Raw genomic sequence first — 11,005 nt, 5'->3', positions numbered from 1 at the left:
GAGAAGGAGGTAACATCGATCAGGAGAGGGAAGAGTGAGAGGGAGCCACATTGCGGGTGGAGAGAGAGAGACTTGGGATCAGGGACAGGCAAAGTCCCAGGACAACAGGCAGAGATGGGGAGAGACGCGGGCGGCAGGGGAGAGAAGGAAACAGACTTTAGGGGAACAGCAGAACAATCTGCAGAGAGAGCCGGAGGTATGAGGGACCCAGAAAGATTGGGGAGGAGAGACAGGGATGTCCGAGACGGGCAGAGGAAGCTGGAAACTGGGACACGAAGGGAAGGGCCGGGCCTCAAAGCACAGTTTGGGCGCGACCAGGGGCTGGCGTGCGCGCGAGTTGTGGGGTGCTGGAAGCAGCTGGCGTGGCTCCGGCGCCAGGAGAGGATGTGAGAACAGCCTGTTCCCAGGCTTCCCGCCCCCTTCGCCCGGTGGCGGGGGGAGGGCAGTGCGGGTTGAGGACGGGGCCTCGAGGAGGAGGAGGGCGGAGACAGGGAGGGTGTCTGGAGAACTCCAGAATTTTTAGGAGACGTGGGAATGGCTGGTCCTGCTCCTCCGGATGCCAGCCCCACGCCTTTTGGAAAAAGACATTTTTTGGAGGGGGCAGGGTCTGAATCAGAGAAGCACTGGGTTTTAGCTCAGAGATGTGAAACTCCACGACAGGTACATGGGTAAGGAAGGCAGAAAGACCCCACCTGGCCAGTCCCGTCAGGAGGCTAGGCTTCCCTCAAGGGGCTGGACTTCGGGATTTTCAGGAGGAATTTCCTGATTCAGAAATCAGTTTGATCCGGATTCCCAAAATGCAAATGTTCACCAGGCCAGATGCAGATCTGGGGCGATCAGGGGCTGCTTTCTACCCCCAAAGCATTCACTTGGCAAGTGGCAGCAGGGGTCTGCTCCTACCTCTACAGACAGAAGGGGGAAGAGTGTCCCAAATGCAGCCATGTGGCCGGGGCCAAAGGAGGCAGGGGCCCCTTGTGAGTCTTGCAGCAAAGGACAGATCAACCAAGCTGGAAACCTGGCCTTCCTCATGTGCAATATCCATTAAAAAAAAAAAAAAAAAAAAAGTTAAGCTGGGCGCGGTGGCTCACACTTGTAATCCAGCACTTTGGGAGGCCGAGGTGGGCAGATCGGTTGAGGTCAGGAGTTCGAGACCAGCCTGCCCAACATGGTGAAATCTCGTCTCTACAAAAACACAAAAATTAGCCGGGTCCCCGTAATTCCAGCTACTCGGGAAGCTAAGGCAGGAGAATCATTTGAACCTAGGACGTGGAGGTTGCAGTGAGCTGAGATTGCACCACTGCACTCCAGCCTGAGTGACACAGTTTCTGTTTCGAAAAAAAGTTAAAAAAAAAAAAAAAGGTTTTTTTAGAGGTAGGATCTTGCTATGTTGTCCAGGCTGGTTTTGAATTCCTAGGCTCAAGCAATCCTCCTGCCTCAGCCTCTCAAAAAGTGCTGGGATTACAGGCATGAGCCACTGCACCTGGCTGAATGTCCAGATTAAAAGTTGGCCACTATTTCTGAGACCCAACACAACCCTCTGGGCTGGGGCTGGCCTTCAGGCCTCCAGCATATGACCTCTGAGGCAGAATCTCACTCTTTTGAACTTAAGGACATTTCACATTCTGAGTGTTGGATTTCTGTCCTTTGGATTCCAAGGAAAAGAAGTTAGCAAGGCAGGTGCCCCTGGTTCTTAGGACATGTGTGTGGTGGTCATGGTGTGGGGGATTTGGGGACAGGAGCAGGAGGAGGGGCCGATGCTGGACCACACCCTCTCGTCAGCAACTCCAGGCAGCTGCCCCAAAAGTGAACACACAAGCCATTTCTATGAAACATTTATTTCCTTTGAAACCTCCAGAAACATGCCAGAAAATCTCAAGACAGGGACGGGGAAAAAAAAAAAAAGACAGTAAAGAATAATAAAAAAAAAATCCAAATGAAACAAATCAACATATGAAAAAAAAAACCTGCTGCTATCTTCGGCCATTGGATAGAACACCAACCTCAAATTAAATAGATCTGTTTTTGCAGAAATCCTTAAAAAATAACAGAAAACAAAACCAAAAATCATAATTTACACTTGTCCATGTACATGATTAAGTCCCCAAAATGATTCGAATGATCTGAAGATGGGAGGAGACAACTGAAAAAAAAAAAAAAAAAAAAAAAAAAAGGACCCGATGAGGGTCTAAGGGGTGGGGGTGGGGGACGGGCGGGCCCCCCAGAGAAGGGGATGGGGGAGAAGATGGCATCACAGTAGCTGGCCAGGGCTGAGGACGCTGCCTGGGGCACGCCCACCTCACTCTTGGTGTTGGGGGTGAGGGTGGGGGCAGGGGCAGCGCTGAGGTTTCCTCCTCCAGGGGGCCAGAGGCTGATCACAGGAGACGCGATAAGAACCCTCTTCTCTCACCCCCACCCATCCACACCGGCACCTCCCTGAGTGCCTGCGTCCTATGCAGTCCCCAGAGCCCCCTCCTCTGAGGTTCCTGACCCCAGAGAGAAGGCAGCAGAGGTCCCTGGACAAGGGCCGGGTTGCCTGGTGCTGGCTCACGGCCAGACCTGCTCCGCCAACTCCTCCCCGCCTGGTGCCTCCCAAAAAGGGCACCGGCCTGCCCTGACTTCATCCCTCTGGTCCTCCCACTGACCCCCAGCCCACAGGGGACACGCCTTGGTCCTCAGCTTGAGGTTGGGGGGGTGAATCCACAGACTGTGGCCATACAGGCTTGTTCTGGCGCCAACTCTACATGAAAAAATAAATATATATATATATATATATCTTTTTCTGTTTGCTTTTAAAGAAGGAAAAAAAGAAACGGTTTCCTGGATGAACAGCGTGGTACCACACCGGCATGGCCGCCCCTTATTGCCTTTAGAGAACCAGCGTCCAGTGGGGTTCGCGGGGTGCAGTGCTCCCCGGGGAGCATGGTGAGGGGGTCTGGTGGCCGCTGCTCGGAGAGATGGGCTGGGAGACTTGCAAAGGAAAAAAAAACCAGAGGAGGAGATGAAGGCTGTTCTCCTCCAGCCCTGTCCTGAGGGCTTCGGGAGCCCCTCCTGGAACCCAGAAGAGGCCGAGGCTGCTGGTCAGGGCCAGGTCGTGCCCGGAGGAGGAGGAGAGAGTCGGCTGTGTGGTGGCTCCACCGCCCCGGCCTGGCCTGGTTAGCTGGAAGGTGGAGGGGCCTGTGGACCCCTAGCCCAGGTGCAGTGGCCTCTGGCGGAAGAGGAGCTGATAGAAAAAGATCGTATAAACCGTCCTGGAGATCCAAATAGAGTTTCTCTCTCAAATAAATCGGCTCTGGAGGCTAGCCTTGCCTCTCTCTATCCTCAGGCCCCCAAGAAAATAATTTAAACTCTAAGAAAGTGCTCCTGGCTGCTTTTTGGGAGGAGGGGGTTAGGGAGGGGATCATGTTCGTGCTTTTTGGAGCTCACGTGCTAGGGACCGAGGCGCCCTGGTCTGTGTCCACGCGGGCCTCACCTCTCTGGGTGTGGGGAAGAAAGGGTTGCTTTCACGCTGTACTTTTCATGCAGGGGCCTCGGCCCCACAAGCCGCAACTTTGTTGTGCGTGGTGCAGAAACCTGCTGTGTGACCTCCTGGAGCCGAGGCGTCTGGAGACTGGCTCCTCTCTCTGTCCCCATCAGCTTCGAAGGGCTGGTCCCAGGAAGAGGCTAGATGGGGACAGCGGGGCAGGCCCGGGAGCGGTGTAAGCACAGCCCAGCTCACCGGGACCACAGCTGGGCAGCTTGGAGGGAGGCCTGAGACCACTTCGCCCTCTGGGGCATGAGGGCTGTGCGCTGACCCTGACTCACAGCCCTAGTGAGGCCGTCGGAGTTTCCGTGTCCATGGGGAGGGCCCTGGATGGGTCATCTTGGTCACACCGGCAGCTGGGAGCTGAGTGGAGGTAGAGGGGCAGCAGGGCCACGGCCTGAGGGGAAGGAGCGAAGGCGGGCGGCGGCCTCCCACCTCAGAGCTCCTTCTTCTCCCTGCAGAAGATCTCTGCAAACTTGCGCAGCTGCTCACTGGCGGCCTGCGACTCCTCCTGCAGCCGCTGGTTGTTCTGCCGCAGGCTGGCCACCTCTGACTGGAGCACCACCTTGTCCTGCTTCTCCTGCACAGGGTGGGAAGCTGGCGTCAGGCGGGTGGGCTTGGCCGCTCCTGGAACAGCCGATGGCTCCCTGAGGCCTGCGAGCCCTGGCCCGGCTGTGCTTTGGAGCCGACCACTAGAGCCAGGCCAGGCCGGGGCGCACATCCCACTCTGCCTCTCCACAACTGAGGGACCCTGGGCAAGTCACTTGGTTCCCGCAACTCTACCAGGAGGCTGAGGGGTGTCTGGAGCTCATCTATGTAGAGCTCCTGGAACGCAACCGCATGTGGAGTCGTCGCTTGACAAACATCACTATTGTCACCGCATCCCACCTTCGCACTACCCGAGGACTTGGGGACTGTCGCTGTCCCTAGTTTCCTGCAAGAGGACCCCAGCCTCACACAGCAAGTGGGGAGCTGGGACATGGATGTGGGGAGCTGGGACATGGATGCAGGGTGGCCTGAGCAGACCCCATTCTTCCAGGAGGACGTAGCCCCCGAAAGGCAGGGACCTGTTTCAGGTCGTGCAGCATTATGCAGTGGGGCGGGGGTCAGAACCTGGGCCCCTTTGATTCCACGGCTCCAAGTCTTACGCATTATATACTCTGCCACCTTTCTGGCTTTTACCCAGAAGTATAGAAACAATAGATAAAAGTCTCCTCATTTTTTTTTTTTTTGAGACTGGGTTTTGCTCTTGTCGCCCAAACTGGAGTGCAGTGGCATGATCTCGGCTCACTGCAATCTCCGCCTCCTGCGTTCAAGCAATTCTCCTCCCCAGCTTCCCAAGTAGCTGGGATTACAGGCGTGCACCACCACACCCGGCTAATTTTGTATTTTTAGTAGAGACGGGGTTTCACCATATTGGCCAGGCTGGTCTTGAACTCCTGACCTTACCCACCTCGGCCTCCCAAAGTGCTGGGATTACAGGTGTGAGCCAACGTACCCAGCCAGTCTCCTCCTCATCCTTCCGCCCCATGGAGACAAGTCCAAAGAACAAATTGACTGTCACCTTCTAGATGGCCCTCTCAACCATGGTGGTTAAACAATAAATAAATAAGTATGATGATGTTCTAGACAACAGTGCTGCAGCTCGCTTTGGTTTTTACATAAGTTACTGGACTTCTTTTGCGTGTTAGTAAATATATAGATTTGTTATTACTTTAATTGGCTGCAAGCTGTTCCGCTGCATGGACGCCCTATAATTTACACAGCCATTCTCATGTTGAGTGACAGCCACGCTGGCTCCAATTTTTTATTGCCAATAGTGTGGCAACGAACGTCCTTGTTCACAATCTCTTTGTACCCACGCTGTCATGGATAAATTCCCACAAGTGGAATTACTGGATCAACATTTTTTTTTCTTTTTTTTTGAGATGGAGTCTCGCTCTGTTGCCCAGGCTGGAGCCCAGTGGCATGATCTCGGCTCACTGCAACCTCCACCTTCCTGGGTTCAAGCGATTCTCTTGCCTCAGCCTCCTGAGTAGCTGGGATTACAGGCACCCGCCACCACGCCCGACTAATTATTGTACTTTTTAATAGAGATGGGGTTTCACCATGTTGACCAGGCTGGTCTCGAACTCCTGACCTCAGGTGACCCACCACCTTGGCCTCCCAAAGTGCTGGGATTACAGGCATGAGCCACTGCGCCCAGCCACAATTTTTTTGTGTTTTTTTGATAAATGTTATCCAATTGCCTTCCGAAAAGCCTGGGCTGATTATTCTCCCCCAAAGAATGGATGAGTTTCTCTGAGCGCTTGGTAGCCTGGGGTGTTATCACTGTTTACTCTTCACCCATGACTACACTCAAACACAGGAGGTGTGGGGGTGGGGTGGGTGCTGCATGGCGGGGGCAGGTGCCTGATCCCTGCTGACTGCCCTGCCCAGTGTCTGGGAAGTGGGATGGAGAGGGCGTGGCCCCCGGCCTTACCTTCTGCAGGTCAGTGTGCAGCTGTTTCAGCATCACCTCCAGCTGGTACACCTTGCCTGTCAGATCCAGGGGCGGCTCCTCGCTGGAAAAACCAGGGACAAGGTCAGCCTGAGGCCCTAAAGCCCCTGGGGAAGGCTTCTGGCCCACATCTGAGGAGCCCGGGGGTACAGGCCCCCTTATCCCTGACATTCTAGCAAAGCCCGAGGAGAAGCTCTGAGGGGAAGCAGGAAGCCAGCCCTCCACCCGACACACTCCACCCACCAAGGGCACCTCTGTGGATGTGGACGGGGTGTTAGGAGCACCAGGCCAGGGGAAGGGTGGCTGCCCACCCTGAAGTGTGCGTTTTCCCTGAGGCTGGGCCGTGCATGTGACTTCAGGGAGGACCCCTTCTTCGTACCTCCAGGATACAAAGAGCCCACTCCACAGACACCTGCTGAGCACCTGGCGGGTCCAGGCACAGGAAGCACGAGAATGGACAGATGGTCAAAAGGACCCGCCCTTGTGGGCAGGACCAACAATGGTCCTGGCAGTGATGCTGACCATGTGGCCGTCACTGAGAGCCACCCCGCACCAAGCCCCAGACTGCCCGGCTCATCTCACAGAGCTCCTCTGCCCACTGTGGCCTTTGGAGGTGCTGCATGGCTACCACGTGTTGGTGCTAGGATTTGAATCAGGGGCCCATGGCCAGTAGCTGCCCCTCTGCAGATCCTCCCAGCCCTGGGCCTGCCTGGCCGCTGAAGAGAACGCGCAGCCCTTTCCTGCTTGGAGTTGGGGCTGAAGGAGGCTCCACTGGATGCCGTGCGTGCACAGGCACAGAGGCGGTGGCGGTCGGGGGCTGGCCCTCCTGCCTCGCCCACCCTTTCCTACAACCTTGCTGCTGAGTCCTGGGGATCTGCAGCTGCAGAGGGAGATGGGGGCAAATGGACTCCAGGAGCGCCGCCCAGGGGCCACAGGTCCCGCTGCTTCCCACAGCCCATGCTGCTCCTGCCCCTCAGCCCAGCAGCACCATCTGGAACTGCTGATTTCTTGTAATTACAGTGGGGCCTATGTTCGTGGTGGAGGTTGAGTTCTGAAGCCAGAGTGTGAAAAGCAAGAAGTCAAAATTACCCTCAAAAATTGCTCCCACTGCCCATGAAGTACAGTGCACGGATGGTTGTATATAGAACCCTGAACTGTGAGGTGTGCAGACGAGTGTGAAATGCACTATTTAAATCCATGTACAGGCAGAATGTGCCATTTACATTCTCTCTGCCTCTTTTTAATTTTGTTTTCTGCCAAGTGAGTGCAGTCAAATATGCTGCGCTGAATGTGAGAAGCCACGCGTGAGATGACAAATGTGAGAGATCTGTCCCCGTCCTCTTCCTTCCCCCGTGAAGCTTCCTGAGGGCCAGGCCTGGCCTCAGTTGCCACTAGGTCCTCAGACAGCCCAGCACGGCACCTGGCAGGGAGGCTGGGAAGGGTGAGCGTGAGGCAGAAGTCTGTGAGGTTTAGGAATCTGCAGAGGAGGAGACGAAGGAGCAGACAGGCGGGAGATTGGCAGCGACGGGGCTGACGAGAGGCACAGGGCTGGGGGATTGGGAGACACTGCCTAGCAGCTTTCCTTTTTTTCTTTTTTTGAGATGGAGTCTCCCTCTGTGGCCCAGGCTGGAGTGCAGTGGCTCGATCTTGGCTCACTGCAAGCTCTGCCTCCCGGGTTCAAGCAATTCTCCTGCCTCAGCCTCTCGAGTAGCTGGGATTACAGGCACGCACCACCACGCCCGGCTAATTTTTGTATTTTTAGTAGAGATGGGGTTTCACCATGTTGGTCAGGCTGGTCTTGAACTCCTGACCTCAAGCGATCCACCCACCTTGGCCTCCCAAAGTGCTGGGTTTACAGGCGTGAGCCACCGCGCCTGGCCTGCTTAGCAGTGTTCAAAGTTGGAAGCGAAACAACTGTGTATTGATTCAAGTGTCGTCTCTGCTGGACCAGGAGATCTGTTGGGACTGGGCAGAGTCTGTCTTGGTCACTGTGGATCCCCAGTGCACAGACAGGTGCAGTGTAATGACTTCCAAGTCTGTTAGGAGGGGGGAGTAGCTGCTATATCAGCTTCCGCCCAGAGAGTGGTGGGGATGACCCGCATGGCTGCCTCTCTCTGGGTAAGCCTCTTCCACTGCATAGGCCTGCCGCTGATATGAACCCGGGTGTTCCCAGGGAAACCTCACCTCATGGTAGGGGTGGTCCTGGGGGTCGGGGGTCCCCTCTCCAGGCTCAGGTGGCTGTGGACAGGACTGTGTGCAGGCGGGATGTCCGGGCTCAGGGCCGGGTCGTTCAGAGAGAAGAGTGAGACAGCTCTTTGCACTGCCAGGGAGGGAGGGAGGAGGAGAGGGGTCAGCAAGGCTCCCGGCTTCTCCCGCAACAGACGGACCACGCCTCTCCCTGCAAACCTCCATGACGCTTCCTATCACACTTGGGACAGACTGCATCGGCACTTAGATAGATTCTTGCCAAAAAACCAACCAAATGAACACACAAAACAAGAACACAATCAAAATCCCATCCTGATTCCGATCGAGGCTTTTGATCCAACGACCAGTTCATACAAAATACAAGGGCTGAAGAAGCCAGTTAGATGAGAGTGCGAGCTAGCAACCGACCGGATTCCGAACCTGGCGTGCTCTCAACATAAGTGACTTGACTTGGTCCACAAGTAAAAGGTAGGAAAAAAGGGTTACAAAGTGGACGGGCTGGCGCCAGGTCCACGGGGATTCGTTATACAATTCGCTCTCCTTCGGAGGAAGCTGGGAAGATTTCAAAAGCAAAAAGAGAAGTGAGACAGATCACATCATGCATATTGAAGAGAGAAAAGAAATCGCACGGGGCTGCCAGTAAAAGTGAAGATTCCTGGGTCCCGCCTTGGACACGTGACTGGCACTGGGGGCACCTGAGCTGTCTGCGTTTTCAAACGTGACTTAGATTTTCTTCCCGTAATGGCAACAGCTGGCCACCGCCCTAGTGCCCTCCAACAGTGGCTGGTTCAGTGAGCTATGAACAGCCAGACAATGGAATCCTCGGAGGTGTTAAAAACACCAAGGCGTCCCTGTGTGCCGTGTGTTGAGGGCGGCACCATCAGGGGCAGGGCAGGGCAGAGGGCGAGCCCCAGAGGCAAGCAGCTCCTTGGGTCCAACTTTCATTTCTGTGCCTCAAGAATAGCACAGTAAAAACCCCAGCACTCTTTCCCTGGCGCCACTCATTGTTAATACTTTGCCCATTTACTTTTTTTTTTTTTTGAAATGGAGTTTCGCTCTTGTTGCCCAGGCTGGAGTGCGATGGCGCCATCTCGGCTCACTGCAACTTCCGCCTCCCGGGTTCAAGTGATTCTCCTGCCTCAGCCTCCCGAGTAGCTGGGATTATAGGCATGCACCACCATGCCCAGCTAATTTTGTATTTTTAGTAGAGACGGGGTTTTTCCATGTTGGTCAGGCTGGTCTCGAACTCCTGACCTCAGGTGATCTGCCTGCCTCAGCCTCCCAAAGTGCTGGATTACAGGCATGCACCACCGCACCTGGCCATGATATTATCTAATATACAGTCATCTGCAAATGTTCTCCGATTCTCTGAATAATACCCTTTATAGCTATTTTTTTCTATCTTGGATTTAATGTATAATGACATCTGTTTTTTAAGAGACAGGGTCTTGCTGTGTTGCCCACGCTGGAGTGCAGTGGCTATTCACAAACCCGAGTCCATTACTGATCAGCATGGGAGTTCTGACCTGCTCCATTTCTGACCTAGGCCAGTACACCTGTCCTTAGGAAACCTGGTGGTCCCTGGCTCCCTGGAGGTCACCATATTGATGTTGAGTTTAGTGAAGACACCGCATCAGAACAGCATACTCCAGCCTAGAACTACTGGGCTCCAGCGATCCTCCTGCTTCAGCCTCCCGAGGAGCTTGGACTACAGGTGTGTGATACCATGCCTGGCTAATTTTAAAATTAGTAGCTATAATCCCAGCTACTCAGGAGGCTGAGGCAGGAGAATTGCTTGAACCTGAGAGGTGGAGGCTGCAGTGAGCCAAGATCACGCCACTGAACTCCAGCCTGGGTGAAAGAGTGAGACTCTAAAAAATAAATAAGTAAAATAAAATTTTTTGTAGTGACAGGGTGTCGCTATGTTGCCCAGGCTGGTCTCGAATTCTTGGCCTCAAGCCATCCTCCTACCTTGACCTCCCAAAGTGTTGGGGTTACAGGTGCTAACCACTGCACCCAACCTGGAATATTTTAAATCAAATTCTAGATGTCTTTGTATTTCATCTGTAGAAACTTCACTAAGTAGCTCTAGTGGATAAAATATACATATATATATATTTAAGAAAATTACTATGCTATGAACACATCTACCAAAGTTAATGAGAATTCTTTTAGTCTTTTCCACTTATGTGAATTGCATGGGAAAACCCACATACATCTTCATTAGAAACCACACCTCCAGGCAAGCTGAAACCACCCTGACCTGCACTCCCTGCCAGCTCCTTTCCGGCTCCCGGGGAGGCACCTCCGTGGTGGTGCTGGTGTGCTTCCTCCCAGGTCTTTCTGCTACTCCCACCCTCCCCCGTAACCTTCTGTGTTTCATCTATTAATTTTATAAGGAAGCAAAAAGCTCCCTAGGCGACTGTGACGCACAGCCTGGGGGAGAAATCAGTGCCACCAGCCAGGCTCCCTCAGCTTTCTCACATGGGGCACACAGCTCCCAGGCATGCCAGGCACACGGAGCGGCTGGGAGTGGGTAAGGGGCTCTGGCTATCCTAGCCCTTTCCTGTGGCCCACGGTTGCGGGGGAGTGGTCAGTGTCTGGGCAGCTCTGTCTTCCGCAAACCACACTACAACCGCTGATGGCATCTGGGTCTCCAGGGAGAGAACTGAGGCCTTCCTCACTTCCCACTGTCCTGGAACCGGCTGTCCTGGCCCCAGGATGCTTGGAGACCCACATGAGAGAGGAGATGCCACAGCTGCCTGGCCCCCTGTCAG

The 11,005-nt window shown here is 54.4% G+C and overlaps 1 protein-coding gene across 4 annotated transcripts in view; it reads right to left on the bottom strand.

The window, feature by feature from the left end:
- Nucleotides 1–11,005, bottom strand: part of SIPA1L3 (signal induced proliferation associated 1 like 3) — a 312,831-nt gene that overhangs the window by 17,871 nt on the left and 283,955 nt on the right. For 2 of the 4 annotated variants that reach the window (XM_034944252.3, XM_014342675.4), the window contains 3 exons: nt 8,205–8,340; nt 6,003–6,084; nt 1,826–4,100 (listed from right to left, as the gene is read on the bottom strand). In XM_034944252.3, the coding sequence (XP_034800143.2) occupies nt 3,957–4,100; nt 6,003–6,084; nt 8,205–8,340 (362 nt within the window). In that variant the 3' untranslated portion in view covers nt 1,826–3,956. Of the gene's footprint in view, nt 1–1,825; nt 4,101–6,002; nt 6,085–8,204; nt 8,341–11,005 lie in introns of those variants that run through there. The other 2 variants (XM_055103150.2, XM_034944253.3) reach the window with 2 other exon arrangements.

This window comes from Pan paniscus, chromosome 20 (genome assembly GCF_029289425.2).
Source record: "Pan paniscus chromosome 20, NHGRI_mPanPan1-v2.0_pri, whole genome shotgun sequence".
NCBI classification, from domain to species: domain Eukaryota; kingdom Metazoa; phylum Chordata; class Mammalia; order Primates; family Hominidae; genus Pan; species Pan paniscus.
This window is presented reverse-complemented; position numbering and strand designations above follow the sequence as displayed.